This window comes from Hyperolius riggenbachi, chromosome 3, assembly GCF_040937935.1.
Source record: "Hyperolius riggenbachi isolate aHypRig1 chromosome 3, aHypRig1.pri, whole genome shotgun sequence".
Lineage (NCBI taxonomy): Eukaryota > Metazoa > Chordata > Amphibia > Anura > Hyperoliidae > Hyperolius > Hyperolius riggenbachi.
Window position 1 is genome coordinate 17247097 of NC_090648.1, and position 23264 is coordinate 17270360.

Sequence of the window (23264 nt, forward strand, 5' to 3'; positions counted from 1 at the left end):
CCCTGCCGCCGCAGCTGTCAAATTGATCACTGCGATCAGACGGCGATCGTAGTGATCACGTGATCAGCAGCCATACGCGATGGCTGCTGATCACTCGGGGGAGATGTCTGCTGTCATATGACAGCCTAATCTCCCCCTCCGGGTGCGCACGATCGCGTCGGGATCGGAAATTGTGGGCCGGCGTAGATCCTACGCCACATCAGGCTAGAACAGCCACAAGTGCGGCGTAGAATCTAATGCACGTGGTCCCGAAAAGGTTAATCATTACCTTGTACGTACACTCACCTGAATGATTATTAGGAACACCTGTTCAATTTCTCATTAATGCAATTATCTAATCAACCAATCAACCAATCACATGGCCGTTGCTTCAATACATTTAGGGGTGTGGTCCTGGTCAAGACAATCTCCTGAACTCCAAACTGAATGTTAGAATGGGAAAGAATGCCTGGAACATTTAAGTAATTTTGAGCGTGGCATGGTTGTTGGTGCCAGACGGGCCAGTCTGATTATTTCACAGTCTGCTCAGTTACTGGGATTTTCACGCACAACCATTTCTAGCATTTACAAAAAATGGTGTGAAAAGGGAAAATCATCCAGTATATGGCAGTCCTGTGGGTGAAAATGCCTTGTTGATGCTAGAGGTCAGAGGAGAATGGGCCGACTGATTCAAGAACAACGTTGACTGAAATAACCACTCGTAACAACCGAGGTATGCAGCAAAGCATTTGTGAAGCCACAACATTTACAACCTTTAGGCGGATGGGCTACAACAGCAGAAGACCACTCATCTCCACTACAAATAGGAAAAAGAGGCAACAATTTGCATGAGCTCACCAAAATTGAACAGTTGAAGACTGGGAAAATGTTGCCTGGTCTGATGAGTCTCGACAGAGTCAGAATTTAACCTAAACAGAATGAGAACATACATCCATCATGCCTTGGTGGTGGTGGTGGTGTAATGGTGTGGGGGATGTTTTCTTGGCACACTTAAGGCCCCTTAGTGCCACTTGGGCATTGTTTAAATGCCACGGGCTACCTGAACATTGTTTCTGACCATGTCCATCCTTTCATGACCACCATGTACACATCCTCTGATGGCTACTTCCAGCAGGATAATGCACCATGTCACAATGCTCTTGCTCTAATCATTTCAAATTAGTTTCTTGAACATGACAATGAGTTCACTGTACTTAAAATGGCCCCCACCGTCACCAGATCTAAACCCAATAGAGCATCTCTGGTATGTGATGGAACGGGAGCTTCGTGCCCTGGATGTGCATTCCACAAATCTCCATCAACTGCAAGATGCTTTCCTATCAATATGGGCCGACATTTCTAAAGAATGCTTTCAGCACCTTGTTGAATCAATGCCACATAGAATTAAGGCAGTTCTGAAGGCGAAAGAGGGTCAAACACCATATTAGTATGGTGTTCCTAATAATCCTTTAGGTGAGTGTATGACCTGCATTCCAGAGAGTCACTGAATTTGGCATAGATCCCAGTATCTGCCTCGCCCTGTGTACACAGTGCTGAGACACGCCTGGCTGCATTCTCTAGGACTGTTACAAACTTTCACCTTCCATTCTCTGCTGCTGTCAGCGATGGCCTCTGCTAGTCTGAGAGAGGAGCTGGAGTGTTCCATCTGTCTGAGCATTTATACAGATCCTGTAACCCTGAGATGTGGACACAACTTCTGCCGGGGCTGTATTCATCGTGTTCTGGACACACAGGAGGGGTCTGGAGGATATGTCTGTCCTGAATGCAGAGAGAAGTTTCAGGAGTGGCCGGCACTGCAGAGTAACATAAAGCTGTGTAACATTGTGGAGAACTTCCTGCCTACTCAGCCAGGTCAGGAGGAGTCTCGGGTCTTCTGCAGTCACTGTATTCACACTCCTGTACCTGCTGTGAAATCTTGTCTGCTGTGTGAGGTTTCCCTGTGTGAGAATCACCTGAGAGTCCACAAAAAGTCCCCAGAACATGTCTTATGTGACCCCACCACCTCCCTGGAGGACAGGAAATGCTCAATCCATCAAGAGGTGCTTAAATATTACTGCACTGAGGATGCTGCCTGTGTCTGTGTGTCCTGCTGCGTGATTGGAGAACATGTCGGCCATAAGATGGTGTCTCTGGCTGAGGCCTCTGAAGGCAGGAAGAGTGAACTGAGAAATGTTCTGCAGGAAGTGATGTCACAGAGAGAAAAGATGGAAAAAAGAGTCCAGAGTCTGGAGGAACGAAGGACAACAGCACAAGAAAAAGCAGATGATGAAACAGAAAGAGTCACTGCCCTGTTTAGAGACCTCAGGAGACAGCTGGAAAACCTGGAAAAGAGAGTCCTGAGTGACATCACCAGACAGGCAGATCGGGTGTCGTCACACTGTGGTGATGTAATCAGGCAGTTGGAAATAAAGAAGGATGAGTTGTCCAGGAAGATGCGTCACATTGAGGAGCTGTGTAACATGACTGATCCACTGACTGTCTTACAGGAATCACACACATGTGACATGTGTGACACGGAGGAGGGGGATAATGAGGACAGAGACATACATGATGGAGGGGATCTGGATGTGGTCGGCATCTCACACACATTACACATATTATCTGATATAATATCTGGAGTGAATGTATGCTTCTACACACAGGAAGCTGCAGACATATCACTGGATGTAAACACAGCTAGAGATTATTTACAGATATCAGATGACAGGAAATCTGCATCTTGGGCAGGCAGACAGAATCGCCCAGACACAGCAGAGAGATTTCAGGATAGACCTCAGGTGTTGAGCAGCCAGAGTTTCTCCTCAGGGCGACATTACTGGGAAGTGGATGTTGGGGGATCAGAGAGCTGGACAGTCGGGATGTGTTACCCCAGTATAACCAGGGGAGGTGATCAGGCACAGATTGGCAGTAATAACAAGTCCTGGGGTTTGGACAGGACTGGTGATCAATATTTAGTGAGACATGACAATGAAGGGATGCAGTTACCTGACAAGATCCCCCGTCATAGAGTCAGGGTGTATCTGGATTATGAGGCCGGGCAGATCTCCTTTTATGCCTTGTGTGGCCCAATCATCACACACCTCCACACCTTCACTGCCACCTTCACTGAGCCCCTTCATGCTGCATTAGGTGTATGGGAAGATTGTATAAAGATATCTGGGGGGAGGTCAGAGATGTGAGAAATCTGCCCAGACACTGGTGACACCATCATTCATTAGTATTTTATTATATATTATCGCATATCGGTGCTCGGAGCCCTGCTTTATGTCATCCGTTTATAGCCAGAGGCTTCTCTCTCTCTCTTCGTTTTTTGTTTCTTTCTTTTTTTCATGTTGAAGGGAATGTAAAGAGAAAAATTAACTAGTTTTAATACATAACTATGTAGCAGGAACACTCCGGATGCCATAAAGTCTCCCTGTTCCTTGCTCCATCTTGTTGTTACTGTGCCAACCCCAATTGAAGTTATTCCCGAGTAGTTTCAAAGACGAGCTCATGCGTACTGGGCATGGATCTGGGCTTGCACATGCATAGTAAAGAGCTGCTGGTCTTTGGAACTATTCGGAAACGTGACTAGTTCAGAAGGCTTCCTGAGACGTGCTGAAGACGTAGGAGGAGAAGTAACTTCAACCGGGGATGGGGCAGGGAAAACGGGGGACTGAGGAGCGGGAAGACTCTATGGTGTCCAGAGCCTTCCCACTACATAGGTATAGATGAAAACTGAAATGTATTTACTTTAAAGAAACCCCGAAATGGGAAAATAATGATTGATGATGGTGGGTTGGATTACCTAATTCTTAGCATCCTGATGCTGCTCCCTGTCTTTGGGGTTCCTTGCCCTCACGTTTCCTGTTCCCAGTCCTCTCCTCTCCCCAGCCTGCCTGAAGTCCTTCAACGAGCATTTTTTTTTCATTATAATCCAAGTTTTATTGTTTTAACTCATATACAGTCATGCATAACAACAAGATAAGATTTCCAAATATAATGATATATAGAACAGTATAACACTACTATAGACACACACTAGAGAATATGGATTCTAGATTCTAGTAAGCCGATTTCTCTTGTTATAGATACAGAACACGTGCAGAAGTCCGAAGTACCTGATACTGTCATACATAACCTCAGGGAGGCTAACAGATACATGGTAGTAGAATCATATAACCTAACTGTTCAACGCAGATGGACCTTCAGGGAGGACCTTAGAACAGATGGTAGTCCTTTGGAGTTCTGTGGAAGACTTACAATATAACCTTAGCTAACTATGTACATTAACATAAACCAGAAATAACCTCTGCTTCAAAATGTAGGGGAATAATACACCTGTGGCAGTGAAGTATAAAGGAACGGCAAAGCCGTTTGCTTGTGCGACCTAAAGGGGGGGGGAGGAAGATGAGAGAAAGTTCTAAGAGGGTGTCTTATTACGGGGAGAAAGACGACCATTCCTCCGGGAGTATATATCCTTTGCTATTATTTGTGGTTCTATTCCTGATTCTGATCTCCATATCTAGGTTCTTTTTGACTAATGATAATAGATGCGGGAAGGAAAATTCTTCTGAAGATTTCCAATTTGAAGTAATCAAATGTAGAGCTGCAAGTATTGTGTGGTAAATGATGGGTTGTGACATCTTGGGAATTTTATAGAACTCCAGCATTAGTAAAGCTAATTGGGGGGATAGGCGGAATTCCTTCAACAAGCATTTTTGATCTGCACATGTGCAAGTTCTGAACCGCATACATGCACAGGGACAGGAAGTGCTCAGGGAACAGTGATTCCTTTTGCTGTGCACACGCAGTTCAGAACTCGGCAGATGGATTCAGCTAAACACGAAGAGGAATGGGGAGTGGGAGAGACCCCGAAGGTGACCAGCAGCATGGGATGGCTGAGGATAAGGTAATCCAACCCACCATGGGATAGGCAAGATTTTGTTTAGCTTTTGATATAGTTTCAGATGTGTCCTTATTAAACCTTTATTATGGTGTGGGCTCCTGTGGGAATATTTCTTCTCGCTTTCTGTCCCTGAGACCGGGGCCGGATTTCTGAGAAGGCCGCAAAGGCCATGGCCTAGGATGATAAAACTCAGCAGGGCACAGGACTTTGAGAGATAAGAGGTCACATGTCAAAGTAAATTAACTCTCCTGCTTTGCTCTGGTCTGCCTGAATTCCAGAGATCCCTGCAACTCTCTCAGTTGTGCAGAGTGTGTGTGATGACAGTCAGCATCTGCTGTCACCTGATGATCCTGTGCTCTGTATGATGATTGGGGACAAACAAGCTGCTGTGAGAAGAAAAATATATGGGCTCAAGTAGCAGAACTTTTGAGTTCAGATTAGTTTCTTCATGCACCATTCATGGACAGGAATTATCAGCTCTCCTCTTCCCCTGACTGCTGTTTATTACTGATCAGAGCTGTTAAAGACCTCAAACCTGTTTCATTTGTTTTTTTTCCCTAGGGAATGACAGCAACATTCTTTGTGCTACAGTTTAACTCTTTCCTGACTTTCTTTTTAGCAGCAAAGCATTGTACTGTGTTAGCCATCAGTGAAAGCAGGATGTTTTGAAACAGAATAACTGTATTACATTTATTTATATTTACAAAACAATCTATGCATCTCCTGCTGACTGTATATATAGCTGTGTGCCCTAAAATCTTGTATACAGGAACAAAGGATGAATACGGCTTATTAGCCAAAGACTCACTGTTTTTCTTTTGGTTAGTCAATAAATAGTATAATTCTGTTACAAAACTTCAAAACTTCCTGCCTTAACTTGCCCTAAGTGCTAAATTGTCACTGTGTAAAGTACACCTGAGCTTATGCTAGGTACACACGATGCAATTTTCTGACAGATTTACTGTCAGATCGACTATTGCCAACATGTCCGATCTGCTTTCCGATGGTTTTTCTGAATGATTTTTACATAGAAGTGAATGGAAAATCAGTTGAAAAATGTATCGGAAATCAGATCAGACATGTTGGAAATAATTGATCTGACACTAAATCTGTCAGAAAATTGCATCATGTGTACCTAGTATCACACTACATCTATGCCAGCGTGTGTAGTTTCGGATCCTTCTACTTTCCTGGTCTCTGGTATGGATGGGCTTCTCTCCATTGCGCTGCACCATCACCTGTTTGTGGCTCTGACTGCAGCAAGTCGCACAGAGGACAAAGAAGCAGCGCTGTCCACTCGGGCTCCTTGTAATTTCGCAGTCCTGTACGGATGTAATAAGAGTGTTATGGGTTATGCGTACTTGAGAAGTGCTTCTCACACATGAGCATCATTTCTAAAGTGTGCAAGCCCAGAATCGGCTGCTGTGCATTCAGACAGGAGTGCAAAATGACATGGGGCTTAATTCACTATGCGGTGCTAACCTACTTAGCACGTCTAAAGTCTTTAGGCATGCTAACCAGGGTGCTAAGTAGGTTAGCAACGGTTTTCTCAATCAGATGGTGCGCTAAGTACCGCGCGCAAAGTTTTGCACGCGCAAAGTCCTATGCGCGCGCTGAGTTCCATAGGCTTTAATGGGCACTTCGCGCGGAGCTCCCTGCGCTCTGTGCAATGCGCGTGTAAAGTTTTGCGCGCGAAAAGCTCGTTTAGACATGCTAAGGGGGTTTTTACAGGCGTGCTAACAGTTAGCACCGCTTTGTGCATCAAGCCCCTGGAGTGGCCAGAGCATGCACTGCTTCTTTGTTGAACAGGGGGCAGAGCAGCAAAACAGAGGGGAGCCCATTTAACCCAGTGATCACTAGTTAGAGTTGGACAGAATGGGGGGGGGGGCGGCGGTTGGTGACAGCGGGCCTAGGGCGCTGGAAAGTACAAATCCAGCCCTGCCTGAGACTAATAGTTGCTGATACAAACAGAAGCTAAAATCTCCTTAAGCAGGACACAGACAGCAATAACATATCTTCCATGTGGAAATTGGGGAAAGTTATCTTTATATTTGCTTCTGTGTCCCCTAATTTGAAAATTTCCTGTAACGTTTTCTCCTATAAGTGATCATCAGAACAGGAAATGATCAGTCGCATATCTCACTAATGGCAATAAAAAGGGATTATCAATCAAAACATCACAGCACAGGCTGCATACCTAGACAGGGCCGGTTCTACTAACGATGGGGCCCCAGGGCAAAATTAGCCTGGGGGCCCCCAATAGACACCCCCTGTTCAAAAAAGCGGCATTAGGGGCCCTTTATTGCAGCCAGATTTCACTCCTGGGCCCCCGAGATAGCTGCGTACTCTCCCCCAACTTAACTGCGCTCCCTGGGGCCCCTGCAGAGTCCTCCTTGGCAGTGTAGTGTCTCACCTCCCCACCGCCACAGGTGAGTCTCTGCCAAAGACTTTGCAGAGGACACAAGGAGCAACAGTTAAGATGGGGGAGACACCTTGGGGGGCCCAACAGGTTTTGGGGCCCTGGGGCGATTGCCCTCTTTGCCTCTATGGTAGCGTCGGCCCTGTACCTAGACAAACCTTCTATCATACTGTGCCCTATTTATGTCACTGTGCTGAGGGGATGGGTCCCTCCTCGTTAGTCAGTCTGCAGTGTGGTGTATTTGCTGAGGGAATGGGGGATGGGTCCCTCCATGTGAGTCAGTCTGCAGTGTAGTGTATTGCTGAGGGGATGGGTCCCTCCATGTGAGTCAGTCTGCAGTGTAGTGTATTGCTGAGGGGATGGGTCCCTCCATGTGAGTCAGTCTGCAGTGTAGTGTATTGCTGAGGGGATGGGTCCCTCCATGTGAGTCAGTCTGCAGTGTAGTGTATTGTTGAGGGGATAGGTCCCTCCACGTGTGCTAGTCTGCAGTGCGGTGTATTTGCTGAAGGGATGGGGGATGGGTCCCTCCTCGTTAGTCAGACTGCAGTGTGGTGCAATTTGATCTCAGAGCTGCTAACTGAGCCACAGAAGGATCTAGAATAATTTATATCTCCTATTTCATGCAAATCTGCTTCACATTCTGCTTCTTCTGCATGTTGTATATCATCTGTCTGCAGTGGCTGCCAGACATGACTAAATCCCATTTTTTACTATTCTGTGTTATTCTTTCCTGAGAACTGGCCAGAAGGTGGCACTGGAGTCTCTATTCCTATAACTTTTCTGAAGTATGTAAAAAATATCTCCCTTTTTACCATGGCAGCTGCTATCAGTCAGCAGATATTTCCCACAACCCTCCCCACCAGGAGGTGCAGCCAGACACAGGAGACACCAGGTGTCAGCAGATCCCGGTTAGGCCTATTTGTCACAGGAGGCTGATAGCAGTGAGGCCATCACATGTCAGCTGCTCCTGTGCATCAGCTGGGGGCTGGCCACGGAGAGCCAGCCCCTCCCCCATGGAGTGACATCAGAGTGTGGCCAGACACAACATTGTTTTGCTGCCAGTTAAAGTGAATGGGAACACGTTTTTTTTTTTTTTAAAGTCAGATACTCACCTAAGGAGAGGGAGGCTCTGGGTCCCATAGAGCACTCCCTCTCCTCTCCCGGTGCCCGCTGCTGTCCTGGCTCCCCCGTAGCAGTATTCGACCGTTTCGGTCAAATACTGCTGTTTCCCCGCCGAAGGGAGGCTTCAGAAAGGCTTCGGGAGCCCAAGTGCTCCCGAAGACGGGCCGCTCTACACTGCGTACGACTCTATGACGCAATGTGGAGCCGCCTGTCTTCGGGAGGACTCGGCTCCCAAAGCATTTCCGAAGCCCCCTCGGCGGGGGATGTGAACGGAGGAGCCAGCGCAGCACGGAGGGCACCGGGAGAGGGGAGGCTCAGTACGACCCGAGCCTTCCCTCTCCTTAGGTGAGTATCTGGCTTCTTTTTTATTTACATCGGGATTCCCATTAGCTTTAACCACCCTGGCGTTCTATTAAGATCGCCAGGGCGGCTGCGGGAGGGTTTAAATAAAAAAAAAACTATTTCATGCAGCCAACTGAAAGTTGGCTGCATGAAAGCCCACTGGATGGCGCTCCGGAGGCGTTCTTCTGATCGCCTCCGGCGGCCAAAAGTAACACGGAAGGCCGCAATGAGCGGCCTTCCGTGTTTTGCTTACTTCGTCGCCATGGCGACGAGCGGAGTGACGTCATGGACGTCAGCCGACGTCCTGACGTCAGCCGCCTCCGATCCAGCCCTTAGCGCTGGCCGGAACTATTTGTTCCGGCTGCGCAGGGCTCAGGCGGCTGGGGGGACCCTCTTTCGCCGCTGCTCGCGGCGGATCGCCGCAGAGCGGCGGCGATCAGGCAGCACACGCGGCTGGCAAAGTGCCGGCTGCGTGTGCTGCACTTTATTTGATCAAAATCGGCCCAGCAGGGCCTGAGCGGCACCCTCTGGCGGTACTGGACGAGCTGAGCTCGTCCATACCGCTAAGGTGGTTAAGGGCCTGTTTCCACTACACACAGATTGGATGCAGATTGGATGCAGAATGGATGCAGAAAAACTGACTCCAATGAAGGCCTATGGGAAAATCTGCATCAGAAAAATCGCTTTTAGTGGAAACAGGCCCATAGGCATTCGTTGGAGTCAGTTTTTCTGCATCCATTCTGCATCCAATCTGCGTGTAGTGGAAACAGGCCCTACTCTGCTGTGCGTGAAATGCTGACAGGGGTTACACTCGCTGGCATTCAGCTGCTCCAACATTGCAGGGAAGGGTGCTCTCAACTGGCAGATGGGATGCTGAGCTGATGGAGAAGCTCACCCTTTAGTCATCCGTCTGACAGAAGATTTTGTGACCCACCCCCAACCTGCTGCCCGCCATTACTCTGCGGAGTTCTCACTGCTGGGGCTCATTATCTGGGTATTTTTATTTTTGTATTGCTCTTGGGGTGGAAGGTGGTTAGGGTTACAGGCTTTGTGAACACTGCGAACGTCCCATAGGATAAACATTGCAGTGAAGTAAGCTGCATTATAAGACTTTATATCGCAGCTCCGTAATGTCCCAACTGTGAATGCAGCCTGAAGGAAGGGTTATCAGCAGTGATCTGGTAATCCCGGAATGGGAGTTCTGCTTTTAGGGGATAAAGATGGCTGCCCTCATCTGGGTCATATTGTAACATAGTGAGGATCTGCAGAAAGGTTAGTAAATGAGCAGTTGTGATTCCTGCCTCATGCTGGTGTCTGTAATGTGATCTTTTCTTCTTGTTTATATCAGTTTAGGCTGTCTTGGGCTTAATAAAGCACCTGTGGTGGCTGGTAACTGCAATCACACAGCCTCTAATCTGCATACCATCTAACACCTCTCACTGTGATCTGTTATGACCCAGATGAGGCTGAAAAATCCTAGCCACTCCATAGCAGCCAGTTGTCAGCTAATCCCATCCTGTTTGGTGAATGACTTATGATGTCCCCATTGGGGTTGCCTGGAGGAGCCTCAGTAAATCAGGACTGTGGAGCACAGACAGTGCACAGTGCTGGACTGGAGCGTCCACCGGCTGGCCAATCAGAAGTAGCCACGCCTTGTCATTACCAGTAACAACCTGCTGCAGGGAGTTACTGCGGAGATGAGGTGTGGTTACTGATGGTTGGCCAGCAGAGCTACCTCAGGTCAGTCCACAAATCCTCTGTGCCCTGTCCGTTGCTCACCTCATTCCCCCTTCCCCGCACCGGTACCTGTAATCACTTTTGGCTAAAGTCAAATTTTCAGACAGTAACAGGCAGTCTTGTGACAATGTCCCCGCTTTCCACCCTTCCATTCCTATCTCTTAATGGTAGTGAATGGTGCTGGAGAGAGGAGGGAATGGGAGGGTGAAAGGACGGAACGTCTCTGCAAGACTGCCTCTTCCTGTCTGAAGTTTTGACTTTAGCCAAAAGTGAACATTTTCAAGGAGTGATTACAGAGATCAGGGGGAATGAGGAGAGGAACGGACAATGCACAAAGGCATATGTATTCAGCATTAACTTACCTCTGTGCTTAGCTTAGGTAGCTGTGCCTCAGGTTGGGTGTCCTTGAATCTAGTATCTACCTTTCCATAGACCATTAGAGACATAGATGTACATTGGCTACGTCCATAGGAAGCTATGGAGGGTGTGTGACTATAGATATTGCCTGGCTTCCATGTACAGAGGGACTTAAAGCATTTTTATTTATGTTAAGGTGACTCTGAAGCCAAAAATCCTTAGAAGGTACTTATCTCAGCAGGTGAAAGCCCCCTCGTCCTCTGCGCCCCTTCCAGCATTGGGACACTCAGAAAAGAGCTTGTGGATGCTTGATGACTCCTCCCACAGGCGCACCAGCACCACCCAGCTCTGGTTTCTTGGGAAAAAGCCGGGCTGTATCTGATCTGGGCTAATTTGCAGGCTTGAGGGCCCGTTTCCACTAGTGCGGTGCAATTTCTTTGCAGAAAACGCATAAATGAATTTGCATGCGGATGCAAATTCATACACGTTTGTATGTGAATTTTCGTGTATTTTGATAAGTATGCGATTTTAACCATGTCAGTGCCTGTGTGCTTTTACATTGATTTTACACCAAAAACCTATGCGAATTTGCATGGAAGATTCGCATAGAGAAACCGCAATGTGAATTCCTATTAAATACACTACATGCGAATTGCAAGCGATGTGTGCTGTGTGCAAATTCTGATGGCTCTGCTGTGCAGATTTTTCCTGCTCAGTTTTCCTGACAAGTGGAAACTGGCCTATTTACTTGTATTGGTTATGCAAATCTGCTTGCAGAAAATGCTTGCAAATTGGCGCTAGTGGAAACGGGCCCTGAGCCGCCTGTGCTGTAGCACGGGCCCAATTGAGCTTGGCTATTTCTACCGGACCCAGAGTGGGGCGGGGCTAATGCGCATGCACAGGGAGGAGACTGTGGGGTTCCAGAGCTGGAACGGGCTGATGTACGAGGATGGGGGACGCCTCCTTAGGATACATAGGCTCCTCTTCCTGAGGTAATTAACCATTTTTTTCTCCTTTAGGCTTCTTGCACACAGGGACGTTACAGGCGCACGTTAGTGCGGCCGGGCACATGGCTAATTAATATTCACTGCACTCAGTGACGTGCAGTGTTTACTTCCTGGAGCGGCCGCTCTGTGCGGCGATTGGCCAGCGGGACCACGTGATGCCGCATGCGTCCAAGAGTATGCATCACGGACGCCAGAGTGAGCTGCACAACGCGGCTTACTCCGACGTCCACATCAGAGAGCACCAGGCGTTGTGTTAGGGGCACGTTATGTGCCCTATAACGTCCCCTAAACGCAACGTCCTGGTGTGTAACTAGCCTTATAGGACAACTGAAACGAGAGGGATATGGAGGCTGCCATATTTATTTCCTTTTAAGCAATACCAGTTTCCTGGCTGTCCTGCTGATCCTCTGTCTCTAATACTTTTAGCCATAGCCCCTGAACAAGCATGCAGCAGATCAGGTGTTTCTGACATTATTGTCAGATCTGACAAGATTAGCTGCATGCTTGTTTCTGGTGTGGCTCAGTCACTATTGCAGCCACATAGATCAGCAGGGCTGCCAGGCAACTTGTATTGTTTAAAAGGAAATAAACATGGCAGCCTATTCTTCTCACTACAGTTGTCCTTTAAAAAGTCACAGGTTGCCTCTCATTGCAAACAGACCTCCTTGATGCTAGTATTACGTGTTGTGTGGATAAGAAAATGATCTCTGAGTGTATCAATGCTACATATAAACAACACCCTGTCCCACTTTGAAAAAGTGTGCCAACCAATGGGTGGACTATAGAGGAGGCCTGCTAGTGTTCAACGACTAAACGACTAACAAGCCCACGTGCATTCAAACACCGCATACAATCCCTCCAGCAGGGCCGGCGCTACCATTAAGGCAAAGGAGGCAGCTGCCCCAGGGCCCCAGAGCTTGTAGGGGCCCCCAGTGGCTACAAGAGGAAAAAAAAAATTTCAAAATCGGCCTTATAGTTTTTGAGAAAATCGATTTTAAAGTTTCAAAGGAAAAAAAACACATTTAAAAACCTGCCGACTTTAATGGTTAATAGCAAATCCACCTTAAATGCTAGAAACCCTAAATTTGCAGGGTATGTTAAGGAGATCATTAGGAATAAGAGGAAAAAACAATTTTTCAAAAAGACCTTATAGTTTTTGAGAAAATCGATTTTAAAGTTTCGAAGGAAAAAAAGTATACTTTTAAATGCGGTAAATGTCACTTTTAGTAGCAGACCTAACGGTAGTGTAATTTTACATGCATCAAACGAAAGCGCAATAAATTTCCTGACGGGGTTTCCAGGGGGTCTATACGCAGCCGCAGCGCTTTGACCATGGATCGCTATACAGCCGCAATATGGCTGTATGAAGATCCCTGGCATGTTTTCCTATTTTCCCATTTTTTATTTTTTTTTACGTTTAGAGTGCGGGAATTTAAAAAAAAAATTGTGGGGTCCCCCCTCCTGAAACTTTTTAACCCCTTGTTCCCCATGCAGGCTGGAATAGCCAGAATGTGGAGCTCTGACCGATTGGGGCTTCACACCCTGACTATACCAGCTGCAAAAAAGGTCTCTTAATGCCGATTTTTGTTCCGGGGTATATGTTGGGGGGGGGCCCCCCAGGTTTATTTTGCCCTGGGGCCCCATTGTTGCTTAAACCGGCCCTGCCCTCCAGTGTTCTTGCTGTAGCTATAGCACCAGACCAGGTCATGCAGTATAAGCTTTACTTCTTCTTGCACCTTTGTGACCATGTTGTTGAAGTTTTTGTTGTATGTAGACAGGAACTGTCCTATCTGCAGTCTGATTATTGTTCTCTACTCATGTGCATAGCGAGTCTTTCCATGGTAATGTTACTGTTATTACTCCTTTATTGCTATTATAAAACCCCTGAGCGTACCCTGTTCCTCTGAATGCTGCTGTACACTTATTCTTTATGCTCATAATAAAGATTCTTTTGAACAGTAGAATGTCACAGGTTTAAACCGGATAAGACTGGAATTAGCTACTGTGATACTGGAATGTAATCTGCACTTCATGTGTGTGTAAAGGCCCTGACAAACCAAAGAGTGTTTTGCAGGTCGTGTTTGTTTAAGAGATGCCTATTGACTTACAGTAAAATCGCGGCAAAAAATCGCAGTGATTTTTCTTGTAAGGGCTCGTTTCCACTATAGCGAATCCGCATGCGGGCACTGCATGCGGATTCGCATACTTAATGTTAGTGGATGGGGCTGTTTCCACGTGTGCGGCGGCGGCGGCGTTTTTCGGTGCGGGGAAAATCTACACGACAGGGTCGTGCAGATTCGCTTGCGGCAGGAATGCGGGCGAATCGCCGCTAATGTATTCAATAGGGAAATCGCATGCGGCTTTGTCATGCGGATTTCCCCGCGATTTCGCATGCGATTTCGCATGAAAGCCAATGGAACTTAACACAGGCAGTGACATGGTTAAATTCGCATGGCTCCTTGCCATGCGAAATCACATGCGAAATCGCGGGTAAATCTGCATGCGGAAACGCAGCCGCGTGCGATTTCTTCAGCGGTGGAATCCAGGCGATTCTGCACCGCTACAGTGGAAACGAGCCCTAAAAGTTTGTCAGGGCCCTAACATTGACAGGGTCAGGGAGCTAAATTCACGGCTGCTCTGACTATAGGACTCTCCCCGGGTAGCCGCAAAATGCCCCGCCCCCTCCACCATCACTTCCTGTAACCTCACTAATATGTTATATTTTCACCACAGCCGGCAGGAATATGCATGGAACCTATCTATAAATGTTACGTTGTTTCCCATTATTCTGAAAAGCTGGGCTGGGGGCGCTAAGCTAGTGGATGGAATAACTGAGGCACAATTGATTTTCACAGGGCGTACATCAAAAAGGGGCACCAGGGAATGTGGGTGCCAGAAATAGCCAATAGCAGAATATGGGTAAATTTACCAATATTCTACTCTTGCAGTCCTAATGCCAATAGTAAAATATCAATTATAGATACTGATATTTTAATACAGCTAAATTTACCCTATTCTCACATTGAACTCTCTCTATACCAATGCCTAACCTTAACCACTCCCCCCGGATGCCTAATCTTAACCTTCCCCGCCCCTTACCTTAACGTGTACCTGAGATGAAAGCCATCTCAGGTTCTATACTTACCTGGGGCTTCCCTAAGCCCCTTCAGGTCGCTCTGTCCCTCGCTGTCTCCCGGGGAGACAATGGGACTGAGTGGCCTGAAGGGAGCTTAGGGAAGCCCCAGGTAAGTATAGAACCTGAGATGGCTTTCATCTCGGGTATACTATAACCGTTACCCCACCCCTAACCCTAACTGACCTCCCCCACATGCCTAACCTTATCCACTCCCCACACCTAACTATAAACCTCCCCCGCACACCTAACCTTAACCTCCCCCCTGGGGGACAGTTATGCTTATGTGTGCAGGAGGTTGGTTAAGGTTAGGGGGATGCTTAAAGTTAGATGCCGGGGAAGGGGGGGGGGGGGGGTTAGGTTAGGCATTGGGGTATTTTAAAGGACCACTATCACAAAAAAAGTCTAAAATTTAAAATGCATGTAAACACATACAAATAAGTTGTTTTTTCCCCTAGTAAATGAGCCATGAATGACTTTGCTCCTATGTTGCTGTCACTTACAGTCAACAGTAGAAATCTGACAGAACCGACAGGCTTTGGACTAGCTCATCTCCTCATGGGGGAATATCTGCATGACCTTTATTCTTAACAAAGAAAATCCCTAAAATTGATTTATACAAATATGCTAGCCAGCCTTCCTGCTCACCGTACACTTTTTTTGGAAGTTGGACGGAGCAACTGCCATTCATGAAGTTCCGTTGAAAATAAATAAAGCCCTGAGAATCCCCCATGAGGAGACTTGCTGGTCCAAATCCTGTCGGTAATTTCAGATTTCTACTACTTTCTGTAAGTGACGGCAACATAGGAGAAAAGTAATTTATGGCTCATTTTACTCTGGGAGAAATGTACTTCTTATTTGTATATGCTTACGTGTACTTAAAATTTTACAATTTTCGCGATAGTGGTCCAGGGCACCGCCTTTGACATGGGAGACCAGGGTAGGAATTCTGGTTAGGGTCAGTAACTGTTCAGTAAGGAGTTCATGGCAAGACTCCCTAACACTGCAGGGTGGCCTCTTGAGCGCGTCCCAGTGGCTGCAGCTCTTGAGCGCTTTGAGTCCAACAGGAGAAAAGCGCTATATACATGTTCGGATTATTATTATTATTTAATAATGAAACATGGCGGCTATGGGGGGAATTTGGGCACTTTTAAAGAGACTGTGAAGCCAGTTAAAAAACAAGTTTTTACCTTTTATTTCTCTTAAAGGAGTTATCAGGCTAATATTACCAAAATAAGCGCTACATACCCGGGGCTTCCTCCAGCCCCAAGTTCCCAGAATGTCCCTCACCGCAGATCTGTACGCAGGCGTTCGCCGCAGCTCCCTTCCGGTCCCCTGCGATGACTTCAGGCCGACCTCCAGATCGGCCTGTACTGCATCTGCGCGAGTGGCGCTTTCAATCACCGCCACGCGTGCAGATCTGCGGCAAGGGACATGCTGGGAGCTTGGGGCTGGAGGAAGCTCGCCCTGGGTAAGTAGCGCTTATTTTGGTAATATTAGCCTGATAACTCCTTTAAGGATGTTGGTCACTGCTAAAATGCCGCATCCCCACGGCAGCACGAGGGTTTTATAACCCCCAAATCCTAGTGCAAAAATCCACGACTTTCCTGGTCATAGATTTTGCTGCCCGGGGAGGCAGAGCTTTGGGCTTTAGCTCTGCCTCCATTCTCATCAATCTGGCCACGGATCTCCGCCTCTCCCCGCACCTCACAGTGGAAGAATTGAGAGGGGCGGGAAGAGGCGGCAATCAGCGGAGATTGACGCAAGTAGAGGCAGAGCTAGAGCCTAAAGCTCTGCCTCTACTAGGAAGCGCTCCCCGATTTTTGCCCAGGCATTTGTTCTGCTACGGGGATGCAACGTTTTAGCAGTGACCAACATCCTTAAACGAAATAAAAGGTAAAAAAACCCGTTTTTTAAACTGGCTTCAGTCTCTCTTTAAATATCGGACACTGTAGCTGCTCAAAATGCAAAATAGAGCTACAAATAGCAGACACAAGCGCCATTATTTAGCAGTGCCCTAGTTTGCCCAATAGCCACTATTTATATGGGCGCTAGAACGATTGCTGATCGTGGGCGCCCACATTTGTTGTTTCCTTGCACAGCCCCTCTTTTTAACATTTATCATATTGTGAATTATTGATATAATATACTTCTATAAGGAATAGTAATCCACTAACCTCAGAGCGGTCTTCCAGTTCCCCACGGCTGAGACACCAGAGTGCGCCCTCCACCCCCGTCCCCCACCCCCACCCCAGCCGTCACACACCGATTGCTATTAGACTAAGAGGCGGCCCAGACTAACCTGCTTTCCCCTCTGTATAGCGGAAAATTGTATACTTACCTATCGGTAATTTTCCTTTCCTGATGCATCCATGGCAGCACATTGGGTAGTGGCCCCGCCCCTCTACCCCATTGGACCAGTGAATATTCAAATAGAAAGAAAGAGGTGGTGCTCGCTGTCTTTGTTACTATTGACTCACCGAATAATCGGGTGGGATCCATGTGCTGCCATGGATGCATCAGGAAAGGAAAATTACCGATAGGTAAGTATACAATTTTCCGCTTTCCTTATGCCTCCATGGCAGCACATTGGGATCTAACTAGTAAATGGAAATAAGGGAGGGAATTCCAAGTTTGCTGAAGAAAAAATAAAGAAATTTATTCAGTGTTTAACACAGAGGAGGAGATAACCGCTCTCCCAAACTGTAAGGAGGTGCCTGAAGACACATCAACTTTATAATGAGAAATAAAGGTGTTGATTGACGACCAATTTGCCGCCTGACAAATTTTTGATGCCGAGACATTAGAATAGGCTGCCCAGGATGATGATATGCCTCTAGTAGAATGCGCTCTAATTCCTCCCGGAGGCTCCACATTGATAGCCCGATAGGCGCCACATATCGTCTTGACCAGCCAGGAGGCGATAGTTCTGGATGAGGCTTCGTGTCCTTTGCGATATCCTGCTGGAACCAGAAACAGATGATCCGATTTACGGATATCCCCTGTGGCCGATAAGTAAGCTTTTAGGGTTTTTGCCACGTCCAGAGAATGTAGGGAACTGTTTTCCTCATTCTGGAAGGCTGGTAAAGTCCATTCTTGGTTAATATGAAAGGTCTTTGAAACCTTAGGCAGAAAGAAATCCATAGGACGAAGTTGAACCCTATCATGAAAAAATGATAAAAAAGGTTCTCTGCAACTCAAGGCCTGTAGTTCTGAAACTCTCCGGGCAGAGGTTATAGCCACTAAGAAACAAGCCTTCAGGGTTAGATGCCATAATGAACAGCTTTCAATTGGCTCAAAGGGTGCCGCGGAGAGATAGTTGAGGACTAGTGGTAAGTCCCATTGGGGAAAGATGGATTTCCTTGGAGGTTTAAGTTTGATGACCGCTAGCATAAATTGCTTGATCAAAGGATGTAGAGCCCAACGCTGATCTGTAAGTGCTGATATGGCTGAAATTTGCACCTTTATAGCATTGTAGCTTAAGCCTTTATCAAGCCCTGTCTGTAGAAAGGCAAGAATCTGTTGGGTTGATGGTTGTAGAGGATTAAACGGGAACGCTTGTGCAAATTCTGTAAACTTATTCCATATCCTATAATAGGAGCCATTTGTGGAAGGTTTCCTTGCTTTCAGTAACGTATTAATCACCTCCGAAGTACATCCTAAAGATTGCAGTTTCCTCCTTTCAACTTCCATGCCGCCAAGTTCATTCTTGCCGGATTGGGATGTAGTATTGGTCCCTGGGTTAGCAGATGTTTGCTGACAGGTAGGACTAGAGGCTCTTCCGTTGCCAGTTGTAGGAGTAACGGGTACCAGGGACGTCGAGGCCAGACTGGAATCACCGCCAACAATGTTACACACTCCCGACATAATCTCTTGAGCAGGCTGTATATCAATGGCACTGGGGGAAAGACATACCCCATCGAGAAATTCCATGATGACGTTATGGCGTCTAATGCTTCTGCTTCCTGGAACGGATATCTTGCCATAAATCTGCTGCATTTCCTGTTGAGGTTGGACGCCATGAGGTCTATTTCGGGAAACCCCCATTGGTGACATATTAGATCGACGGAAGATTGGTTCAGTGACCATTCGTTGTTGTCCAGTAGTTTGCGACTCAGGAAATCCGCTTCTATATTCAACTTCCCCGGTATATAAACTGCTTTCAGGGATAGGAGATTTGCTTCTGCAAATAGGAATATGTCGTCCGCCACCCTCATTAGTGATTGACTGCGGGTGCCTCCTTGCTTCTGAATATAAGAGACCGCTGTGCTGTTGTCGATTCTCACCAGGCAGTTCTTGTTGTAAATGAGATTCTGGAAGTGATGCAGAGCGCACAGGACTGCTGTTAGTTCCCGAAGGTTTGAAGATTGATTGGATATCTTCGAAGTCCAGCGACCCTGTGCTACTTGGGATTCGCAAGTTGCACCCCAACCCTTCTTGCTGGCATCTGTTGTCATCATAATCGGAGGTTGTGGAGAAATTTGAACATGCCTTCGTATCTTCTGTGGCGATAGCCACCACTCGAGGGCTGCTTTCATTGCATGCGAGATCTGAATTTGTTGATTCATATCCAACCTGTTCCATTGTGACAGAAAACCTATCTGAAAAGTTCGTGTATGATAGTGAGCCCAGGGTAGCATAGGTATCGTTGCTGATAAGGTTCCTATTATCCTCAGGCACTTCCGGGCTGTACAGGAAGATGTGTGAACCATGTCGAATACTCTGTTCTGAATGATCGGTATCTTCTCCGGGGGTATTGATATTGCATTTTTCAAGGTCTGAAAACGAGCTCCAAGATAGATCAAGTCCTGTGTCGGCTCTAAATGGCTTTTCGAGTCGTTGATCAGCCAACCAAACTCCCTCAACGTCTGAAGTAGAATCTCCCTGTGTTGCAGTAGGAGGGGCTTGTTGTTTGCTATCAGTAGTAAGTCGTCGAGGTAATGGTAAAGACGTAGACCTTGTGTTCTTAGAAGAGCTACGATTGCAACTAGTACTTTGGTAAATGTCCGTGGTGCAGTCGATATCCCGAAGGGCAGACATGTAAATTGGTAGTGTTTGTTCTCTATGCTGAATCTGAGAAATTGTTGCATGTTCTTCTGGATGGGAATATGGAAGTAGGCGTCTTCTAGATCTACTGAAATTAGCCAATCTTTTAATGTGACTGCTTGACTGATTGATTGCAGAGATTCCATTTTGAAACTGTCCAAACGAATAAAACGGTTTAACCTCTTCAGGTCGAGAACTGGACGGAGCTTCCCTGATTTCTTTCTCACTAGAAACATCGGGGAATAGAACCCTGATCCTCTTTGATGTGAAGGAACCGTTAATATTGCCCGTTTCTGGATCAGCTCTCCCAGATAGGAGTACAAGATGTTCCTCTTCTCTACAGAGTGAGGAATTCTCGTTGGAGTAAAACTGTTCTTTGGCGTCTTGTTGAATGCCCAAGAATGCCCCCTTGAAATGGTCTTGACTACCCAGCGGGAGCTGATTTTGGATTTCCAGATAGTGCTGAAGGTTTTTAGTCTGGCACCCACAGGAACATCTTGGGCAGGCGTACCATCAAAAAGACTTTTCCTGTGTGCTAGGGTTGTCTGTCGTCCTCTGTTTCACAGTTCTGTTTCCTGAAGATTGAGTATTCTGCCAGTTACGCTTGTAATTTTTCCCAGGCCGATATGTTTTTGCATTTCTGTATCTGCTTTGTTGTTGTTGGGGAAAAGAGGTATTCGGTTTCGTTGGACGTCTGTCCTGCGGGATTAGACCCGATTTTCCTCCTCTGACTCTACTAATTGCTGAGTCCATTTTTTCCCCGAATAGTGCTGATCCATCAAAAGGAATCTTGCACCATGCAAGACGTGAATTAGTGTCTGCCGACCAAGACTTTAGCCATAGTGCACGTTTTGCCGTTACTGAATGCAGCATGGATCGGGATGAGGATCTTATTACGTCAAACGCCGCTTCCCCTACAAAGTCCCCTGATACTTTTAAATCTTCCAGAATTGAAGCGATTTTTTCTGTGTCTCCCGCCTTGATTGCGTCTTCTAAGTTTTCGGACCATGTTCTAATGGCTTTCCCAACCGATGCCAGAGCGATGGCAGGCCTGCATGCTCCACCTGACGCGATATAGGCTTTTTTTAAGTCCATATCTGTTTTTCGTAAAAGAACATCTCTGAAGGAAATCGCATCTTCCAAGGGGAGTGTCATATGCTTGGCTAATCGGATTACCGATGCATCGGTGACAGGGGAATTGTCCAGAGATTTGCACTCGTTTTCCTTTAAGGGATACAATTTTTGAAGTCTATTCAGCAGCGGCGGTTTCTTTTCTAGTTTTTTCCATTCCTCTTTCATTACTTCGTCTACCTCCGTCATGTATGGAAAGGTTACTTTCTCCTTGTTATCTTGTTTATAATATCTCTTTTTCTTTCTGCTTTTGACATCTTCTGTGTCGAGGTCCTCGTCCGACTCCCATTCAATAGCTTCCCTGACGGCCGAGACATACGGCTGAACAAGGGAGAAATCGAATCCAGTATGAACTTCCTCCATTAGAGTGTCCTGAGGGGGTGATGACATATTTTGTTGTGGGAAATCACTTGAAGTCGCCGGCACAGGCAGGTTCGCTATATAAGAGTCCATGGACTCCTGGACGGCCTTTTTAATTAGTCCTGATACATCTAATGATGTTTGCTCCTGTTCCGATGGCATTTCGGCAAAACATGTGGCGCAGACAAGCTTTCCCTGTAATACTTGATCGCCGCATGCCCAGCACCCAGGCTGGTGTTGTGTGAACTGAGGTGAAGGGTTCCTATTCCCTGATCTTCCTCTCTTATGAGTGGATCGATGCTTAGTTGACTTTTGGCGTGTCGGTGACCGGCTTCTGGAACGATGCCTCCGTGAGGATTGATGATGAGAAGGAGATCTCTTTCTGGAGGATTTCTTCTTTTTTGATTGGTCACGATGATCATGATGATCCTGGTTCCGGTGGCGTTTTCTGCGGCTGTAAGACATAGTCATATTATGACTATAGGGTCTTTTAAAGCACTCCCAGGTAGAAATAAAACTTACCTGAATGATCACCTACCTATCAATGTTTTGGCGGTCTGTCTTGTGCGCATGGGTGTCCATAGAGGCAGCCGACCAACGGTAGCTGAGAAAGAAACAGAGAAGAGACAGGTATAGCAAGACGACGATATCTAGGAATATGGCTTTAAGAAAAAAAAAATTGACAGAAAAGGCAGCAGTATGTGAATAAATAAATCCATAACTTTGTAAAATATATTAACAGACTTACTATTAGATGCAGCTTAGAAAGCGTGGAGTAAAGGGTTGGGTGAGCCAACACTCTGGATGCCAGGAGAAACCAACGGCAGGTATGGCATCTGATGTGTAGCGGCGAGAAAAACCGCCGCTCTGACTGTTTAAATAGACTGACTTCCGTCTACAGGACCTGGGGGCGGAAGCGGAAGTGTGCGGAACCACGCTGGGACGCACAAACTTCTCATGGAGCGGGCAGGAGCGTCATACTCCACATCTCCGGACTAAGCCCCGCCCACCAAGCGACAGCGAGCCCTCCCTCCGACGTCAGCGCGCTCCCTGGTTAAGGAAGTAACCAGCTGGAGCTTTAGAGACAGCGGAGGAGGAAAAGAAAAGAAAAACGGACACCCAGCAGCAAACCAGACTCATTTAGAGTCTTTTCAGGCAAGTGAAATGCATCCACATTTAGTGATGATTATGTGCATTTATGACAAACTAAAGATAGTTTGTAGCCCAAGTGCTATAATGTAGATGTCCCCCTAAGACCACCAGAATAGGGGACGCCCCAATTAGCCCAATTTATAGGCTGTATAAAGGGGACCTTCACACAGGGAGGCATGCTGTGTGGCGACTGCAGGATACAGTCAGGTAGGTGATAAAATAAAAAGCTTCTGCAGCAAACGCAGGTAGGTCCATATGAGGTGAGGACTGGAGAAAAAAGACAGCGAGCACCACCTCTTTCTTTCTATTTGAATATTCACTGGTCCAATGGGGTAGAGGGGCGGGGCCACTACCCAATGTGCTGCCATGGAGGCATAAGGAAAGTAACATGCTATCCCCAGAAATATCTGACCTTATGCTTCCCTAACCTTCATATTCATCCCTTCACAAGCTGTGGCCACAAGATGGGAAATCTGAGTGTCTTTCTTACTTCTATGCTCTTTGAATGGCCAGAAACAAACATTATACATATAAAATACACATATTGGCCACTAGATGGCAGCAGAGCGC

General features: G+C 46.8%; 1 protein-coding gene across 1 annotated transcript; it reads left to right on the plus strand.

The window, feature by feature from the left end:
- Window positions 1-1604: 1604 nt before the first annotated feature.
- Window positions 1605-5691, plus strand: LOC137560873 (E3 ubiquitin-protein ligase TRIM11-like). Its single transcript, XM_068272029.1, has one exon. The coding sequence runs from the start codon at window positions 1605-1607 to the stop codon at window positions 3177-3179; it is 1575 nt and encodes a 524-aa protein (XP_068128130.1). The 3' UTR covers window positions 3180-5691.
- Window positions 5692-23264: the final 17573 nt, after the last annotated feature.